Genomic DNA, 21,709 nt, shown 5'->3' on the forward strand with positions numbered 1-21,709 from the left:
AAAAAGCAGCATTGGGAAGGGTTTCTTTGTTGGTTTTGTTGTTTGTTTGTCTGTTTTTTTATTATTTCCCCAAGAGCTTAGTAAGAAAGGCTGCTTTTTGAAGGAGTTTGAACTTATAATTGCTACTAGGGATAGCCAAGCAAACAGGAAACAAAATCGATCAGAGTATCAATTTTGCACACACTAAAGGACACTGAAGTTTTGCTAATAAAATCAAGAAAGTCAGAACATCACTAATTAGCAACGTTATTGATAAGAAACAAGAAAAGAGCATGGACTTCATATATTATCTGTTGTTAAACCTTTAACTGTACATAATTAACAGTATAAAATAATTTGCAAACACAGGATCAATCATAATTGTCTGTTAATTTGTATATTTTGTATTAAAACAAATCCTCCTGTGGTCTGGGGTTCATTTGCTTGTAGAACAGAATTAGCAAAATCTCAAAACTATTGACTGGTTCTTGCCCTGCCCACAATAATTCAGAAGGCTCCTTGACACCACACTGACGTGGCAACGACAGCCAGCAGCACTACTTTATGTCATCACTATGAAAAGGTAATTGCAGCTTGAATATGGAAGGCTGGGAAGTTTGTCAAGCACCTACTTTATAATGTGAAATTGTACCTAAGATAAGGACTAGTGTCATGTTTTGTGTTTTTTTTTTTTTAAATTACTTTATTTTATTTTACTTCCCTCTTTTGAGTATTCAAGGAGCTTTAAAGATCAGCTCACCGGTTACAGCACTCATCACATTGGTAAGCTTCTGCTACAGCTCCCAAGAAACAGATTTTCTAGAGTCAACAGCTTAGAGATTTAATTTTTCTTTTCTACAAGGACCTTTTGGAAGATTTTTGATATTAAATGTACAGGTACATCTGAACATGAACAGCAATAATGTTTGTTTTTAACCTGTTACTTCATGTTATTGATGATATCTGTTCATAATATCTAATGAAGACCCATACAGCTAGCCCTTTTGCCTCACTCCCCCAGTACTTATCAGCATAGATAGCATGTTAATCTCTGGATCCCTTGACGTCACTGCCAAAGCTTCAATGGACTTCACTGTGTGCAGAACTGAAATCCCCATAGATTTTCATGCTGTTTAATTTTGACTGCTTTGCTGGAAGATACATTCATCATTGTAAAACAGTTGATGGGAAAGCTGGAAGAAATAACTCTTGACATGTATTTCTTGAAATGCACTTATTGCACTTCTGAAAAACTGTTTCAAAAATTAAATATGTGCTACCTCGTTTGTCAAGTAAACACAAAGAGAATTTAACGCTGCATTAACTCTAATGCTGCTGGGTTGTTTTGTTTTGTTTTTGATAACAGAGACTAACACAATGGCAACCAAAGGTAATGTAAGAGAAGGATGACTGCAGTAAAATCATCCTACCCCTCCTCGAACACAAGCAACGGGAGGAGTTTGATCCATATTCATGTTGAGACTGCCCATGAAAATCTCAATAACCAAGTCAGCATTTTTCCGTAAAAATATTGTGTAATTAGCACATTTGGTTTGCTTCCATTTGTACAAATGAGGTGAGACCCCATGCACTTACTGCCCCTTATGCTGAGAGGCTCCTATCTGGAAATGACAGATCCCAGTTGATTACAGGCTGCAGCAATCTCCTGATCATCAGCTGAGACACTGATGTCATTACTTGTCTACCCCCTTTATGCATGTAAATGGGATTTCTACCTCTGTTGAAAGGTTTCAAAGGGACATTTAATGACAGCTACAATGGATGTAGGAGGATCCTTGCCTGTGGCTGCTCCCTGGCATTTTTAATGTACATTTCCAGCTGCAGCTGCTTTCATTTTCCTCAGATTCTGCTGGAGATCCGCAGAAAGGGCGAGTTCTCCTCTAAACCACAATGTTAAAAACAGACTGCTTACTAACGTGCCATTTTGTTGTTGTAAACTACAGCTTCCTTCTACACAGCACAATCTCAACATACCCTATAATGCAGCCGCAAGGCTGGTGAAAACCAGAAGTCTAAAGAATCTGCAGCAAAAGCACATTTTCTTTAGTCTCTTCTGTTTCCTCTGCTCTGTTTCACCCCTGCTGAATTTTGAGAGGTTGCTTTTGAAGGACAACTGCATTGATTTAAAAATAAAAATTAAATTAAAAATAAAAATGGGGGAAAAAAAAAAGAAAGAAAAGAAATTGAGAAGAGGATGAAAAGAAAGGAAGAGGAAGAAACAATAGAGAAAAATGTTTTAAATGAATCCTTGTACCAAAAAAAAGTATGCCATTCACAGGTTTCCAGGATGCAATGAGTCTCAGTTAGAACTAGGAGCTAACAAAGGCTTCAGCCCACATTTTTTTAAACCAGCAATAAGGTAAGGTCTATATAACTCACTGTCCATGCAATTAATTTTAATAGAAATAGTCTGGGAAGTGCTCCCAGGTGACAGGCACCAGCAATAAGCAAATAGTAAGCTGTTCATGTCGGGGTGCTCACGTGTCCTTTTGCAAAATACAGCTCTGTTTGTAACTCCGGTCATTAGAGAGGACACTAAAGAACACTTGAGTAGGACCTGCAACAGGACTCCCCACCTCCTTTGGTTTGTCAAATTCTTGTGTGATTTTTTTTTTTTTTTGGCTTAGATTATCCTAACCCTTTCAGTTCCTGGGAAGCAGAAAATGAATAACAGACTGGACCATCAGTACCTCCAGTTTCTGTGGTATTTGGGCAACTCACAGATATCAAACACTGCTCCTGCGTCCCAGAGGGCGAACTGTGGTCCAGGCAGACCGAATACCTTTCTCAAAGTCACAGAGGTTGTCAGGGGCGTAGATGGGCACTAAACCTTTGTCAAGTCTTAGACTAATACCTAAGCACTCCAGAGTAACCTTATATACTGATTTCACTGGACTTACTGGAATAGCACTGGAATACTCTCCAAAGGTGCAATTTCCCTAGGACAACGCATAGGAAGCACAAATCTGATAGCAGCTCTGTTTACATTTTAAAAGAGTATTGCTGGAGGCTTTGATCGATTCTTTGTACAGGAGACATTTCACCTTTTGATAATTCAGCAGTTTCTAAATACAGGTTTCTGATATTGTCCCCATAGTATGGAAAGATATTAATTAATAAGTAATCCACTGGATATAGAAAATACGTTGTTAAAATGGATCTATAGATCTATTGCAAAGGTATTGTGGTAAGAACTTGTCATTAGCCATTTCTGGCTGGTTATTTCAAAAACACCTTAGTTTTCAGGGCTACCAATAAAATAGATGATAAAATATATGAGAAATTCATGTATGTTGATCCCACCTCACATTAACAGTAAATCTAAAGAATTGTGTTGGACACTACAGAGACTGACAGCCTACTTGCAATTATTTCAATTTCAGACAGCCCAAGTCATTGCACTTTGCAACTCAATATACTTACTGTTAGTGACACTACCACTATTTTAGATCTTATTGTTTCTCAATTCTATCATCTTTCCTTGCACTGAAATAACTTGTGAGTGGTTTAATCAACTGCGGTAGGCTACTTTAAGTGCTGTGGCAATGTAGCAGGAATGGAAATGGCATTCCATTCTTTGAAATGAATGGAATGGGGGGAAAAAAGAAAAAAGAAAATAAAATAAGAGTCCATTCCCAGATTACAAATATTAATATGTTAAACTTCAGTATCTGGAGAACTGAAACAAACCAAATACTGAGAAGGAATGATGTAGCACCTGGCCAAAACAGATAGCCTCAGAAATTACGCTTTTAAGTACAAATGATTTTCAAGAAACTGTAACTTCTGATTTTAAAATTGGAAATGAGCAATGATGGCCATGCTTATATTGCTAATGGCACCCAGCCGAGCCCTTACACCCAGTGGCGTGGGTGCCTTATGCCCTCACTGAACAGGGGCCTTTCAATCACCTCCATGGTTGGACAAAGCTAGATGGCCCCACCATGTGTCTTTATGAAGCAATTATTTGTAAGTTTATTTAGTTCAAAGTGCCTGAAATCACGTGAGGGCTGTGTCACAGCCCCTCAGGCTCATTTTAATGTCACAACACTGCAAAAATGCGTGGCATACCTTGGTTGTGCTGTGGATGTACACAGATGGCACATGAAGTTGTCAGCCACGATGAGGTGGCACTGGAAGCCTGTGCAGGAATCAAAGCAACACGCAGTCCTGTAGCTGTCCTGACCATGTCACAGTGAGGTGGGTCTTGGGGTGAGCTGCTCCCCAAAACTGCACCCAAGCTTTGGCTCGGACACAAGTCAACGGCTGACTTAGAAATAAAAAAACAGGGATTGAACTGACTTATAAACAAGGAACTGGGGCTTGGGAGATAAGTTACTTAGCATTTGTTACGTGCCCTATACTCTTTCTGACAGAGTGAAAACAGGACTAAGCTGTAAAAACATTAGGCATGAAATATAATAATTGTAAAGCTATTTAAAGGAGCTTGAACATCCACAGATGTGTGTTTCTTGGGTCTTGCATTTGAAGTGAAATCATAGGAAGAATTTATGTTGGCATTAGAGCTCCAGAATAAAGCCTTAAAACCTAAGGGTTTTTGAAATAGATCCCAAGTCCTTTGTTTTTTATTTTATTTTTGTGTTACACAGTGCACCTACCACCATGATCCAATGGATATCACATCAATATCTGCGGACAGGTGTTACGTAGCTGTTAGCACCATTTTCATCTGTAACTACAAAATGTCAGTATTTGAGAATGTAAAAATGCTTCCAGTCGTATGCTTTCAGAGCATTTATTAACAAGATTTAACTTTGATTTCAACTTAGTTTTAAGTCTGTACAGGAGAACAAGGTCTCTGGCTAATTTTCCCTCCATTTTTATGCATTTAAGCATTGTTATGTTGCTTAGCACAGACATGGAACTCGGAAGCTCTGATGGGAACACTTTCTGTCCGGTCACTCTTTAACAATCCATCTCTGTCTGGGGAAAAATCTTGAGAATAAATAAGCATCATGATAACAAGTAGAAAAAAAAAAAAGAGAGAAAAAAAAAAGAAAAAAGAAAAAGAAAGAAAGAAGGAAAGAAGTGAAATTCACAAGCATCTGTGCAACGTCAGCACTGTGGCATAAGCTCCTTTGGAAGATAACGCCCACTCTACAGTCGCATTAAGGAAAGGAGATGAAGACTCACAACTATAAATAGATCAAAGATAAGGTTATCTTATCTTAGCCTCTACAAAACTCTTTTTCTTATCAAATACTTTGATAAGAAATATATTTTTAATAGTATATAGCAAAACTGAAAGAAAACTGAAATAGACCGTTTCTTGAAAGCGCAGACTCGAAAGTATCTTAGAGGGGATCTGTTTGGTCAGCTTTGTTTTGTTCCTTTAACTCTCTGAGATACTTTTCCTCCTTAATACACAACCTGATGAGCTATACGATCTCATGCTTGTTCAAGGTATTGGAGCTGTAGCTCCCAAGCAGCTCCACGCTGTATAGGCTTCGTTTTGCAAAGTGTGTGGTGGCTGCCCACACATACACACCTGAAGAAACATGCAAAAGTGCATGTTTGTGCAGGGCATACTTTAAATTTGTGTTGACTGAAGATAAAACAAACTTCAGGAATTCCCTGCGTGGCTTCCCAAAGCCTCACTTCATTCCTCTGTGCGCTGTGACTTCCTAGAATATTTTTAGGGCATGGGGCTGTTTTTGAAAGACCTCTTAACTCTTGTAACTTGTCTTACAAGCATAAATCAAACCATGTTGGCCTACTCTTTCCATAACACGACTGCACCTTTAAATACCACTAATGCCAGATGGTCCCAGCATATAAAGCAGCATGAGACAACATATTAATGCTGCTCAAACAAGCGACTTGTGCTAGCAGCAGACCAATGAAATCAGTCTCAGGCTGCTAATCCTCTCTGTCACCATGGCTACATCTATTTCAGACAATTCTTCAATTTTCAAGTCAGATGAGCTTGTTGGCTCTTAAACTTCTCTGTTCAGGGGTTACGTTATCAGAGACTTTTCTTTTTGCATTGACCGCTGTTAGCAGTATCCTATTTCTGTTTATTTATAGGTTTCTCCACTAGAAACCTGTACTATTTAATTTACACTAAAGATTTGTACTATTTCCACTACAGGTTTGCCCCCCTAACTGTAACACATATCTGCAAATGTGTGTCTCTCTATTGCGACTCTCCCTGCCAGCCCTGAAAGAAAAGGGAGAATCGGTACCACCCTATCAAGGTAGGTCACTAAACAACAAAAAAATGTACATCCACAGCAGGTAAATGGGGAGAAGCTCTCGACTCCTCCTCACCACATGCCTGTTAGCATAGCTGAGCCAGCACTAATACTGGGGCTGCTTGCTACTGGAAGAAAGGAGAGGAAGCAGGTAGGAACTGCGTCTTGGAGGCAGATCAAATGCTGAGCCACACACCATCTATCAGGCACATGTACTGGGCACGTGGCATCGGCACACGCTAACCTAAAGCAAGGGAGTGTGATGTTCCCTGTCACGTAGGTGAGAAGCTGAGGCACAAGGAGAGGATGTTCTTATCCAAAAACACAAGAGAAATGTGGTAAAGCCAGAAAAGAAGTCAGGCACCCTTTATCACAAGACCACTTCTTCTCTGCAAAGCAACTTCTTACAATGTCAGTTTGAAAAGATTATACACAGAGTAGCCCAGCTCCTGACTCCACAGCTTCCCTTTTCTCTCCACCCTGCTGTGTACTGATGTCACAAAAAAGAAAGAAGAAATTTTATTCTGAAAAGCATAAATTTGGATCGCTCATTGCTTAACTGATGGCTATTTCAGAACGGAAGCTGCATTTAGCCTTCTTTTTTAAGGGTACACACGCAAGCAGGCTTGAGCTTTAGGATTTACAAGCCTCCTGCTTATAATGAAGATTCAGAGGTACAACTCCCACCGACTTCAGTTTGACTTACGGATGCCCGTCAGCTGGGTGGTAGGAGAAATTAAAGCACCATCCAGCTTGTATCAGAGGAAGATCTGACACAGAGTAAGCTTACCAAAAAGCTCCCTTTTAAGTAACATATTTTTACATGGGTAAGAAGTATATATTTAGGTCTTAGACTCATCCCATCCCAATTTTTGCAAAAATTTAAACAAAACCTATTCCTTTCTGCAAAATGCAGAAGTAGCCAAAATCCGAAAACCTTCAATTTACCGTAAGTAAAGAAGTTAATTTTGAATGATAGATGTGCAAGGAATATACAGCTCAAAATGCTGAAGGACAGCAACGTGCTAATGAAAGGCAATGACAAAGCCCCCTTTTGGGATGCAGAAGTGGGAGGACATTCAAATGATATGTCTTGCAGCTAGAAATCTCAGGGGGAAAATATGCAATAACAAAACATATTTGTTATTCATCTATCTAGTAGAGTGACGACAACTATGCAAAAAGTTTTATCTTTGAAATACTTCACTGCCTTTTTTGCTTTCTCTGTTTCTAAGCAGATTTTCTCATAGCAAAGCACTGCACGATTTCTCTTTTGTTTGGAGAGCCAATATGGCAAAGGTCAGGGTCACGCTTTCCAGATACCATAAAAATCTCCTGGATCATTAAATCGGCATGTCGGCTAGGATGACTTTGCCAAGAAAACAGTTTGTTAAATCCTGGCCACACAGCCACATGTCCCATCTAACCAAACAACGCCCTTGGCTTTGAGGCAGATCCACGTGGAAGTGTAAGCATTTAAAATGGCACACGATGGCTATTCTCGCTGCAGGCAGGCTGCAGCCAGGGCAGCACCTTTGGTTGTACATCGGGCAGCTCACATTCACAGTACGAAACGGCTCCATGTAAGGAACAGCTATCCCTGCTACCATTATCCTGGTAAGATTTTTTTTTCAGCCTTTTAACTGCAAAGGCTTTTGGTGTCTTCATTTAGCCTCAGCATACCAGAAAGCAAGCTGCCAGCCATCCTGATCCCACTGACTTCAGTGAACCCTGGCTTTTGATTTGCAACTTACCTCCAAATAAATGCAACTCCACTGCTCAAACCTCTACCCATCATTTTAACTACCTACCCAGGAGTCTTGAAGTACACACTCCAATTTTCACTTTTCCTTAATTCCACTAAATTTTAAGAGGACTCAGCTACAACCCTTTCCAATTTCCCTCCAAACTGAATGAAAAAATAAGCACAAGTCTGTGGTAATACTCATATAAGACTTTTGTTTAAAAAGAAAATATAAATGTGACATATGACATGGAGGAATATGAATAAAATAGCTATGGGGACTTAACAATTCGAATTAATCTGCTGAGAAAAGATCACGTAGGGTTCATAAACAGCTATTTTTTTTCAAAGCAAGCATATACAACAAAACAAGAATTTTTAGATGATGAAACATGGAGGCTGGTATTCATCAGGTCTTTCCAACAAGCTCTTGCACACATTTCTGAGTAAAAAGCCTGCCCAATGTCAGCAGCTCTCGCAGTCACTGGAGAAGAGAGATGTTCAGGGCATGTCAGTTTGGGCACTGCAGCCCAACTAACAGGTCTACCTACTAACCAGCAAAGAAAGATTATTGTATGAATATGAATGTACAGCATGTAGGCTTGTACCCCATTTGAAAGACAAAACTTAGGTAGAATGAACACAGAACTAATTCTAAATTAGATTTAATGCTAACCTGTTGCATGAACCTAATGGCAGCTCCACTGTTACAGCCAAAAAATGTGCTTTTATGAAATAGGAAGACCTGTTTTGCACTTTTTGCCCTCAGTGTAATTTAAAGGTTTGAAATATTGATCTCTAAATTACAGAAAAATAAATAGTTTACCCTGAATAGAGTAAATTAAGAATCAATATAATAGCAAAGTCCCTTTTTGAAACACCCCACGATTACAATTTATGTATTTAACAAAACATCTCACAAAATCTTTGGAAATCACTGTGCTGCATATACTCCTCACTAGTTCTCTGGAGTTGACATTAATTTCACCAGAATAAAACATCCATTTAACTCAGGCAACAACAGAACAGGCTCACCTCCTATTTTCGTTGGGAACTGCTATGGCATTCTTTACGTGTGGGAGGGAAGAATAAATTCTCTTCAAAAGAAATTGAGTCAAAGTAATCAGCACTTTCAAAAGGAGTAGGATTGTCAAAACCAGTCTGAGTCAGACCAACCAACTCAGAATGCTCTACACTCCCAGACTAATTTTAAACCTGAAAAATAAAATAGCTGCCTTCTGTGGAGTCATGCTATGCCCCTTGTGATTATAGCCTTTTTCACTACAGATCATTTGACCTTTTTGTTATTCCAGAAAATAAAAGAGAAACTTTTTAGATGCAGTAGCTGGGATCTATAGTGCTTCTGCAGGTAACACATAGCCTCTCTTCACCCTTTTTAAACAATCTGACAAAAATGGAAGACATGAAATACCTCAGCCAGTGAAGCAATTTGGAGAAAGGGTATTAAATCTCTAGGAAACACTGCAGACACTGTCTAGCACAGCTGCCTAACCACGCTTACTGTGAATTTCCATCCACTTCAATGGCAACGTGAATGGCATTACCAATTAGCTGCAAATGTGATCTATAAATGTGCCAACCTCTCCTTTATTTGCACCCGTTTTGTGAGCAACAATATTTTTCTCCGGGTATTCTGTACCTCTCTATATTTAAATGAGCATTAAAATCAAGATAGGAAGACACGATGAATCCAGAAATAACGAGAACACATTATTTAAGGAAGAAAATCTTTTTATTTTTGAAAAATTGTGTGCTGACAAGTAAATTTGAAATTCTCTGTAACTTCATGGGAAAGTTAATTCCAGCCTCTCAGCCTCCTGCAGCCTGAGTGACGTGCAGCCAGCCTCCACTTTGCCCTCGACCACTCCCAGGTGAGTAGGTAGCTTATCCCCTGTGATGGAAAGAAACTGTTTCCTGATGCACAAAAGAAACAAAATCCAAATGCAGAAGGCTACCTACGCAATAGGTAGACTTTGTGCGGGACATAACATAACCCCATTAATGCAAGCTATCAAATAGCTCACAAGATTTTTATGTGCAAATTCCAAGAGTAAGGAAAAGAAGCTTTACAAAGTCAAGTGCAATTAACTGTAAGTGACAAAATTAGAGCAGCATCACCTGACGACATCACCGTAACCCAGAGACGAGCAGCGTGCTTCCTAACTTCACCACCGCTACCATGTCTTGCTGCCCACCCCAGCGCAGAGTGCACCCAGCTGCAGAGGAGCAGCCCATCAGGTCCGAAGGTGACACTGAGTGGTGTCCCCACAGTGCTCCAGGAGCACAGCAGGATCCTGCCCACGCTGTGCCGAAACCACAGCACCCTCCTGTGCGGCTGTGCCTCCTTGCTGCTGCTGGTTTTCTATTTTTTTTCCAAAAAAAAAAGCAACACTGCTCGTAGCAATCTTAAACTGCCAAAATCATTTTTTAAAAAATTAAATATTATACGGGCTTCTGTTCAACACTGAAATACAAACATTGTGAACAACACTCTCCCCACCATGTATTTGTCAGGTTTACTTACCACAAATTCTTGTCCCAGCAAGTGTTACCCCAGATGGCTGATACCACAGCTGAGTGCAGGAGTGCTTCAATGACAGAAATAAGACCTAGGTACGGTTTTTGTATTATCAGACAGATCTTGGATTTCCCCACTCATTTATACACAGCAGACACGTGGTTTTCACTTCTCTTTCAGGCAGACTTTAATTACATTTTTGCAGGAGGAACTGGCTCCAGTGCTTGCTGACCTTGCGGGGCAAGGCTGGGGCAGAGGCACATAAGACCCCAACACTGGGCTCCTCTGTGGGGCCAGCACAGGAGCAGGGGGACACCACAGGATTTCAAAAGCCAAGCAGCTTATTTTGGCTCTGTGCCACCAGTGACCAACCCAGCCCACCTCCCTGTTGTGCTAAGCAGGGTCTTGTACAGAGCGGTGGTGCCAGAGGTTGAGGTGGCCGGACTAGGCCTGGCGAGGATGCCCACAGCCCGCCGCCATCACACCCACAGGGTCCCGCAGCCAGGCAAAGGCGTCCTTCACCCACCTCACACACGGCGTGCTCACACCTCATCCCACTTTCACAGACGCTTGTGAGGTGAAAGACGAACAGCAGTATCATTAAAATTGAAAAACTCCTCTGAACTACAGGCTGGCTTGACAAACTACGAAACATTGTGTTTGAAGTGCCAACATTCTCAGGATTTCCCGTGTGCTTTTCTCCAGCACGAATAATTTGATGAAGATGCCACAAATTTGCCGATCATTTTGTTGTCACAAAGCCTGTATTTTCATCCATCCTCTCTTCTCTCCATTTGATGCAAAAGAAATGTTTAGGGCATGTATCTATACCACACATAACCAGTCAATTAATAATCTTTACTTGCAGAATTTCTAACAAAACTACAACACTGAAAAAATATATATAAAAATCTTTGCTTGCTTTTTAAACAAATTAGAAATTGAGATAAATTTTTAGTTGCAACTTCTTCAGGTAAAGAACAAAAAATTAAGAATCTCAGATGTCTCATTTTCAGCAGGTAGAAGGGAAGCAGTAATGGAGAGGACTGATCCTGTGCCACCAAAATCAATGGTACAAATGGGTCAGAAGTGGCAGCACGCCTAAACAAGTGGCTGAACATTAATGGTGGAGGAACTGCTTTCAGCATTAATCGATTCTAAATATATTTCACTGCTATTAAAGAATACAAACTTATGCCCAAAATGATCTTATTTATAGTCATAAAAAAGCCTTGAGAGATCAGCATCTACTTAGTGTCTTTTCAACAGAACATCAGATATCCAAAGCAAGTGTCTATTTGCTATACTTGCAGGTAGTCGTACCTGCACAGCAATTAAGGCAAAACATTATTTCCTTTGTCCTAGAAATAACCTGTGCTTTACTGTCAACTGTTCTCTGTTTTCCTTTGGTTCATCATCAGTTTCCCATCATCTTTCTCCTCGCTTTATCTCGCCTTGCCCTCTGCTGTCTTCTGTCAACTTTGCCAATTTTTAGCAAGCACAGGGACCAAATAATATTTTCTCACTTAATCAAAACCTCTCCAAAATGTTTTGATCGCTTTGAGTCTCAGGCCATATAACACCTTTTACACCTAATCACCGATATAGGCTCATTCACATCTTGTTTTGCCTTAACTTTCTGCAAGGCACAGCTTCCTCAGTGTAGAACTGTTTGGTAAAGTTCAGACATCAGACATCCTCATTTCCAGGTTTTACTTCTCCTTATTCAATACTTTCTTTTCCATCAGCCTAAAGAAACTATTGCCACAAAAAAAAAAAAAAAAAAAAAAACGCAGAATACTAGAACAAACTCTCTGTGGCATGAACCAAAACGGAAACATGAGTAGCGAAGTACTCACATCTGCAGAGAAGACGACACATTCTCCTAGCATTTAACGTAGGATCAGAAACTTTCAGCACTCTCCCACTTTTGACATTTAGCATGTCTCTGGGAAAAGTTCAGCAACTCTGACCCTCCAAGTAACTGATCTGTATTTCAAAGATTTGCCAAGATACTTGTAAATGCTTATGGAAGAAATCAGACTTGCTCATATGGAGTTGCTCCGGTTTCTAATGTAGTATCAGGTCTTCAGAAAAAAAATAAAATAAAAAATCCTCCCAGTGTATATTTATTCCAGCAAAAGATGAGGCCTTAATGATTCACTCTGGTTGCTTATCAAAGATTTCTTCCAGTCGCTCTATATGTTTCTAATTTTTTTCTATTTCTCTCCTGAATTTGTTCTCAATATTGCACAAGTATTACTAATCTATTTTGAAAAATAGCTGATATTCTAAAACAGAAGTTGATTCTTACGTCCATGTGTGACCGAATGAACTCACACAACACTGCACGGGCATAACATATGTGTGCTTGTGTAATGCATGCATGCATGTGCTGGATTTGATTTACTCAGTGCAAAGCCTCTTTACTCAGTATAAAGCATCTTTATTGATGCTCTGCTGACACTTCGCGGATTTATTTTGTCATCAACTTGCTCACTAAGTGAGCAGAAACATTTTTTGTGTGTTTTTTCATGGCGGCTCACCGGATAGTTCTGGTATCATCCCTGCATACTCACCTGGCTTACAGATGCACAAGCACTCTACAGATCATAAACCAGTAAGTTGTATCTCATTTACACAGATATTTATTTAAAAATAAACCTTGTGACATATATCCTATCTTGTAGGAACAGGTTATGCTCAGGAATAACAACTCCTTAACCTGTCATGAAAAAAGAAAAAAAAAAATCTATATGCATGCCTGTGTCTATGAATCTTCTGATCATTTTTTAATAACAGATGATGATAAATCAGATGGGTCCTTATCCTGGAAGCTTTAATCACACAAAATATTCCTATTCTGCCCCAGGAATCCAGCATGGCTCCTCACAGTGAGCAAGGATCCCCCTGTTCAGGTAAGAGCTGCAAAAGCAGCCTCACAGCTCCTGCCAAGGCTGGTACAAGGCTCCACTTCTTTTAATGCACAGCTAAAAAAAAGCTCACACAGGAAAACAAACAGTGCTACCTCTTACTGCACAGCAGAAGAAAGGGCACATTATTAAGTAGAAAACCCCTCTAATACAACCATGAGCATCATGGCGAGGTGTTTGGGCTCTGGAACAGAGCAGCACAGATGCTGTCAGTGCCTTTATGATTATTTCAAAGGAGCACAGCCCTAGCTAGGCATGAGTCTGTCCTTCCTGAAGGGATCCCAAGTCTCTCATGTGCCACTGCAGCTAACAGAGGCTGCAGCAGCTCTCCGCTTTTCTGAGCAATGCCCCGTACCTCGCAGAAGGATACAGGGGGTTTAAATAAAACAAGAGCATGCTCTGGTTCAAATCCTGGTTAATCCTCTGGGGGAAAAAAAAAGAAAACCACACACACACAGTATCTTTGGCATCTACCACTACAGATCGCCAGTGCTCATCACACTCCCCGACATGTGATTTGGGCATTAAAACATGTGGATTTTTCATCTACGGGCCTCCTTTTGTGAAGGACCCAGCACACTGTAAGAAGCACGGAACACCCTTCGTGCTCCCCGCAGCTTATGTGTGGATGCGGTCCAAAGGAAATGTTCGTTTCTGCAGTTTGATATCGCTCAGTGACATAAAGCTGGATTCTCTTCTCCCTGGGCCCAGCAACGAGCCCTTCCCCACATCCCCGACAGCAGCAGCAGGAGGAGGAGAAGAAGCCTCCATCTCTGACTGCACACAGGGCTCCTTTTCTCCCCATTTCAGCTGGCTTGACAGAAGCAGCAGATAAAAGAGCTGCAGCGGACTGTCCCCTGCCAGTAACTCAGTTACAACAGGAGCCGTGTATCATTTTAGCTTGCAAATTACGTAGCGGTGACAGGTTAAGCCTTAGCTTCGGGATCACCCTTTGCATTGAGATGGCAACGTACCACAGATAAATTGTTTGGCTTTCAGTGCAATTCCTACACGTTTTTATTGCAAGGTGATGCTTTGTTAACCTGCCTCCCTCTTCTATCTTCCAATAAACGACCTCTAAACTCCCCCCCTGCAGCCCTAAGCGGTCAGTAAAAACGTAACCCCCTAAGGATGCAGAAAGTTGGGTCCAGCTCAGAGGGCTGCAGGGACCCGCTCCGGGGAGAGCCCATCTCCAGCTACAAAACCGGCACTCGGGGCCTGCCACGAAACCCACAGAAGGGCGAGGGGACAACCGCAGGTGCCCCGCTCAGGATCCCGGCTCTTCCCTCCGGGGGTGGCAGTACCCGAGGTCCGCGCCCCCCCCACACACAAAATGTCCCCGTCCCCCTGCCCGTCCCCGCGCCGCCGCCTCACCGGGCTCATGCTCGCCGGGCCGGTCGGACAGCTCGATGACCAGCAGCTCCCGGCCCTCGGCGCTGCGCCCCACCGTGTAGATCCTGCTGACGGCCGGGCACTGCAGCCACACGGCCACCAGCGCCTCCCGCAGCTCAGCGTAGCGGTGGTACTCGAAGGAGATGCCCTCCTCGGAGCTCAGCCGCCGCCGCCGGCTGGCGCCGCCCGCCCCCGCCGGCTCGGCCGCCCGGCAGGCAACGAGCAGCCCGCACAGAGCCAGCAGCACCCGAGCCGCCATCCCCGCACACACACACACACACACACACACACACACAGGCTCCCGCCGGCCCAGCAGGGAGGGAAGGACGGACGGACGGACGGACGGACAGACAGACGGAGGGAGGGGCGGCGGGAGGAGCCGCAGCAGCCGCAGGAGGGGGCGGGCCGCCCAGCCCCGCCGGCACCTGCTGCTGACCGGGCTGCTCGGGGGCAGAGAGGGACTGCATTTCTGCACCATGGGGCATGTCTTGGGGCAGTTAAGGCTCAGGGGGGGGTTGCGGAGGTCCTGGAGGTGGCTTTGGTGCACCGCAGAAAGCCGCGGGTAAGGCACGACCTGGTGCTGGAGGCTTCTCACACGGAGAAGACATCCTGGGTTGCTCCATGGGGCTCTGGGGGAGCCACTTGCAATGGAATCACGGAATCATTAGGGTTGGAAGAGACCTCCGAGATCATCTGGTCCAACCATCCCCCTACTACCAATGTCACCCACTAAACCATGTCCCCAAGCACCACGTCCAACCTTTCCCTGAACACCCCCAGGGATGGTGACTCCACCACCTCCATGGGCAACCCATCCCAATGCCTGACTGCTCTTTCTGAGAAGAAATGTCTCCTCATTTCCAACTGAAACCTCCCCTGGCGCAACTTGTGGCCTTTCCCTCTGGTCCTATCACTAGTTATCTGTGAGAAGAGGCCGACCCCCAGCTCCCCACACCTTCCTTTCAGGTAGTTACAGAGAGCCACCACCACCGCCACTGAGCTCTGATGCTGCAGGACAGCAGAAACCACCCATTTTTTCAACCTGCTTTTACCAGTGTAGCTGTTTAGACTACATCAAAACTGCCCCAAAACAACAACCCATAAAAGAAAAATGCTAAAGAGCAATTTCTGTAGCAGATTTTTTTTAAAGGACACAAAGCCTCACTTGAAAATTTTCAGAGGTTCAAAATACTGAAGAGTTTGAAAATCGCACATCCAACCCATCTCTACAAAGCGAACCTCGTCCCCAGTTTGACACCTCTTTTACCCCCATCTTCTAACTTAAATGGGTGAGCCTGTGTAACATCCTTTTCCACTGAATCCATTCTCAGGCAGTTTTGGTAATAATCCTTTTTGACCCTATGGATATTTTCCTGAATTACGGGTTGTCTAGTTACAACCAAGAGGATAATGGAAATAATGTTTCTAGGAGAACATCTGCACGGCCACTTGGCGATACCAGCTTGGAAACTCAGCCAGCATCTGAAACTCACACCTGAAAATGCAATTACGATATATAAATACTTGAATATCTAAATGTGTATATTCATATGCACTCAGTATGTTTCAGTGTCCTGACTGTCAGCCCCGGGTTTTTCGATGTGTATCTTCATAGCAAGAACCAAAAATCACCTCACCCAGTCCTTACCATCTTTCAAAGCCAACATGTTCAACTTCCCTGCCCAGTTTAATTCCAGGAGCACAACTGTGCACAAAAACACCTTCTGAGCAGTCCTTGGAGCCTTCAGCTTTCCTTTCTTATTGCTGGAAAACTGTGTGAGATGCCCATCACATTCTATCATGTTAGCTCTGGGTTTGTGACAACACAAATTCAAGCCCACTTTAAGCGTTTTGCGGGATTTGGATGTAGAGACAACCCGGTATGTTGTTTCCTCATTCCACAATCTCTGTCTAGACCTAGAATCACTGAACAGCCATCCCTCTGACTTTCTCCTCCCAAGCAGCACGAATTGCCTTACAAATTTGTTTATGACTTCAGGCCACTTCAAAATTACATGCAAATGTGCAACACCCTCCAAGCTCCAAGATGAATTGCAAATAAAGGTAGCTGACAAAGCCTTCAAAAGATTTATATTCTTTATCTGTTTTGTGGGCTATGTATGCTGCAGGCTAAATATTCTTTTCTCTGCCATTTTCCTTTATGCCTTATACATAAAGTAAATAAATCTGCTGATGCTGTGATTTTAGACTTACAGTGTCATTTCCTGGAGAACTTTCTGATCAGTCAAACAGAACTTTGTGCAGTGTAGCAACTCCCATTGGCTTCCCTTTGGATTTGTTCCTCCAAAATGCAATGTCATTAAAAGATAGGAGTGGGCTCAGAAATCAGCTTTTTCTTCTAATCTATTCAAGCAGTGAATTCCACTACATGAAATTAGTATCACGACTAGACCTGAATGGGTTTACATTAATTTCCACATTTATTAACACTTCCCCTTCAAAAAACAAACAAATCAGAGAATGAGTACTTATAAAAACACATGCACATATATTTCTTTTGTAGAACAGGGCATTATATTCTATGAAATATGTCATTTTGAGTTCACATACAGAATTGAGTAGGAGGAATAAATTGATGTCTTCCACTCTATCCAACCCCTCCCCATATTTTCCAGTTCAGAGACAATGAGCATCTTCACAGCCAATGGCCAAATTTCTTTGTAGCGTGGAAAAAGGTTTTGCACTTGCTTTAGTCTTAGAGGAATACTCCAACCACAAAGGCATTCCCAGGCTGTACTCATAACCAGGCTCCTGGGTCTGGCCTTGGTAAGTTACTAATACTCATTAGAGCACGGAACAGATCTCAAGGGCTCCCTGCCCAGAAAATCAGCAGGTTTCAAATCAGTTTTACTTCTCCTTTATGCCTGTATATGACACCTACTGAATAGTAGATTATATTTCATTAACAGATGCAGCCTAAATAATTTGGTAATGGTGAAAAAACTTCATTGCCATATACATATATATCTGTATATAGACATATCCATTCTAAATGTTGGCTAAAACAAATTGGTGAATGTGATTCAAATTTTCAGATATTTTTGACTTGCCTGAATATGTCCTCTTCAACAAGTCATGACTCACCAGCAAGTATATAAATAAATGGTGCTAAAAAAGCTCCTCACGCTCACAGAGTTCTACTTACAAGACTTTAGCAACTGTGCTTTATTTCTGAGGCAAGATGAGAAGTCTGAGGCAATTATTTTCTTTTCTAAACCCAAAATAGAACCAGAAAGCTGTGTACAGTTTTTAAAGTATATTAGGAATAACAGAAAACCTAAAAACACCCTATGATGGAGATCAGATTTTTACATTATTAATACTGTTAATAATGATTTTGTGGAAACAATACTGTTATTAATGTTATTAAATAACAATACTGTTAATAATGATTTTGTGGAAATACTCAGTAAACTCCTCTGGTTTACATTTGGACAGAACTAAGAGGGTGCGTGAAGAAGACTTTTCTAGCATACAACTGAGTAGGATGCTCATAACATGTAAGGGAGAAGCATGTTTGGAGTGAGACTGAACCACTAGCTGGTCTTTGATGAGTTCTTTCTTAGAAGAGTTATCTGCTAATACTCAGTTATATCACATTTTGGATTCTTGAAAAAATTCTGAAAGACTCGTTAGAGTATTAACACTGCACAGCTATTCAGTAAGAACAGCAACAGGACATGTATGTCCTAAAAGATCAAGACAAATAACGAAAAGCTGCCAAGAGTTTCAATGAATCAAGACATTAATGATAGGAATAGCACAGTTCCAATCATTTTTTTAAAATATTTCAGTCTTGATTACCAGGCAAATAGGTAGAGATAACTGAAGATGTAGGAAGCTTTTACAAAACCTCTTTGACAGCTGGCTGTATACACATATCATACCTGACAGCGCTGGTCACTTGAAGGTAAGCCTGCCTTCAAGACAGGAGCTTCTAGTACCAACCTCCAAATGCCTTGCACAACTCAGCTCGTCTGTCTCCTGGGTGTCTGCAAAACAGGGCTGAGAAATGGGACGTCATGGCTTCTGCAGTACTTTGAGAATGGTCTTAATACAAGGCAGGTCAACACAGATGTAAACACATATAGAAAGAATTTTTAAAAATCCAAACGTAGGAGTTACAGAGAGGGGAAAGGAAATAAAATCACCTTCAAGTTATGTATTCCAAGACTGACTCATTTACTGTGTCTCCACCTGTTAGGTGACTCACCCATACTACTGGAACTCAGCCCTATCAGTTATTTAAAAGCTTACCATGCTTGCTGGGGCACGGAGTTGAACGTGCTATACGTGTAACAATTCGGGGCTGAGCCTTTTTATAGACCACAACTTGAATTTCATACAAAACGGATCTGACACATACGTGGGGATACCTACACCAGTGGCAGTAGCTTATTACTGCCCCATTTTGGATCACAGCAACAGCCTGCTCCTGGGGTGATGCTAGGTTTTGACCACAGAAGTCCTGAGCTGTCTCTGATAGATCACAGCTGTGCTGCCAAACACTAGTACAGAGAACCTGCCATGCAGCACCGTTTTGAGGGTACTCAGAACTGGCTGTCAGCTTTGTTAAAAAACAAACAACAAAAAAAACCAAAGTGGTGAGTCATCATCTAATGGAGTGTTCTTCCACAGGGAGCAGTATTTCAAGTCTGGGGTCTAATTTATTCAGTGGTTACATAAATATGAATCAAAAATGGTGAAATTTACAGATGGCCAAGGTCAGCAGAACAGGGAATAAGGATACAGTAGTGCTGGAAAGTGATTTAAATTACCTGGTAAGTCAAGCCTATTTAAATAAGCAATATTTCAGCACAGCAATTAGCAAATTACACTTCAGAACAAGAAATACAAAACACAGAGCAGTCTGGCAAATGGCATTGCTAGGAGCACACAGAGACCACAACAGGTGGGTAACTCACCTGCACTTCCCAGCGCAGTGCTGTGGAACAGCTAATTTTATCTCTGAATGTTTCGACAGAAGCCCAGTGGTTGAGAAGAAGGATGCAATTATACCATCGAGGTGGTATTAGTGAGAGTGGTCCAGGACCACTGCCAGCAGAACTGACAGGCACATTGGAATCAAGGTGTTGAAAACTCAGAGACAAAGCCACAGAAGCGATGTGAGAAATAAAGGAAACATCTCGCTGAGAAGGACGTGATGTAACTTGGTTAGTTGACGAAAAATACAATTGAAAAGCAATTTGATAAGTGTGTTTATTACCCTCAAGGACAGAAAACCACAGCAAGAGCCAATGGCAAGGAGTTGCCTCTTTCCTGGGCCTGCCAGTTACAGGCTTCAGTAGCTACGGTTTACCAGTAGGCTAAAACTGGCAGGGAGAGAGGAAGCAGCAATGGGACTGAGCTTTGGAGACAATGGACTATAATAACTAATAACTATATAACATCTATCTAATAACTATAATATCTAATAACTATAATAATATCTAATGCTATAGTTAGCAATAAATAGCTGTAGCCAACATGGAGATTTCACTGATACCGTTTTTCAATATAAATGAATGTTAAAATTCTATAAATATATCACATTTTGCTTTTCAATCATCTTGAAACACTCAGCAGTTATTAATTACAAACCAGGTGAGGAAAATGAAATCTAACATTTACAAATATCGTACCTTATGGCAAGATGTGCTGTAGCATAATGTAAGCTACCTTACTCCTATCAGCAGCCAAAGGGAGTTTATTGTTGTGCAGTCCCAATTTTAACAGTTTCTTCTCTCTAAGTTTCCAAAAACCAAGCAGTTACTTCTCATCACTCTCAGAGAAATCAATTATTTATCACAGCCCAGAGGACAGTACAAGCTGTTACTTCTCACAGATGAACCTTACTTAAACCAAGCTGGACTTCCATGAAAAGATTAGGTTTTGAAAAACGTTGCTACCCTGCTTATTCCCCTTTGCTATCACTTTTAAGAGTTAAATCTGTCTCCTTGCTAAAGAGGATAAAGGAGACAACAGATTGTGTAAGGCTTTGTCAAGCCTTGTGAAGAGCCAAAAACTGTTCCCTGTATGTTGCTTCAGTTTTTTTTCCTACTGCACAAACTGTTAGTTTTCAGAACTGCACATACTAGTCTCCCACACTACATATGCAGGGGAAAAAAAAATCAGCAAATTCTTATTAAATAAAGGCCTACACCCTCAAAAATTTGATTACCTAACACCATTCTTGATAATGCACAAAAGATAAATGAGTTCATTTACTGGCGAGCGTCATGTTCAGTACTAAATACAAGAAAGGTTCTGCATATGAAAAGGTGTGGTGGTAGAGGGAGAATGCAAGCCTATTTGAGTCCTGCAGCAAAACACACCCGTGGTTTTTGAGTGCAAATTCCTGTGTTGAGAGAGGTCCAGTAAGCACATTTTTTCCAATGATTTTTTTTTTAAAACACAAGTTGCATAGTTCTCTAGGAATTTGTTAAGGAAAGAGAATCCAAGTAATCATATGCTTAAAATAATCCAAAATATAACCTATCAATGGGTGTCAGAGAAAAATAGGGATCCCACTCATGAAAAACAAAACAAAACAAACAAAAACAAGACATACGCTGGCCAAACCTAAAGAGATTGTATAAGTAATGTTACTGATGCTTTCATTACTCTTAGAACTTTTTGAGGAATGGAATTTACATTACAACTTCACTTATCATCACAAATTTTTACTGCTGTGATTGAGCTCTCCAACAGTTGATGAGACAAGCTTTTACAAGTAACTTTACTGGAGTATTTAAGCAATTGGCTCATAGTCATACATAATGTGACAGCGTATGTACAGGCACCGACCAATGGGCTAAGAATCAATGAATAGAATCACGTATACAAGGAAAATCTGAAGCACTGA

At 41.4% G+C, this 21,709-nt stretch overlaps 1 protein-coding gene and 1 long non-coding RNA gene across 2 annotated transcripts in view; both read right to left on the reverse strand.

Annotated features, from left to right (window-relative positions):
* CPE (carboxypeptidase E) overlaps window positions 1-15,229 on the reverse strand; it is a 59,051-nt gene extending 43,822 nt beyond the window's left edge. The window contains exon 1 of the mRNA XM_080591754.1: window positions 14,806-15,229. Coding sequence (XP_080447880.1) covers window positions 14,806-15,082 — 277 coding nt within the window. The 5' untranslated portion in view covers window positions 15,083-15,229. The remainder of the gene's footprint in view (window positions 1-14,805) is intronic.
* LOC308195041 lies at window positions 9,699-14,795 on the reverse strand. Its single transcript, XR_013951179.1, has 2 exons — window positions 10,099-14,795; window positions 9,699-9,871 (listed from the first exon to the last, which is right to left on the reverse strand). It is a non-coding gene; the product is annotated as an uncharacterized lncRNA (long non-coding RNA).
* Window positions 15,230-21,709: the final 6,480 nt, after the last annotated feature.

Source organism: Anser brachyrhynchus (genome assembly GCF_964034855.1).
Source record: "Anser brachyrhynchus genome assembly, chromosome: 4".
In the NCBI taxonomy this organism is placed as follows: domain Eukaryota; kingdom Metazoa; phylum Chordata; class Aves; order Anseriformes; family Anatidae; genus Anser; species Anser brachyrhynchus.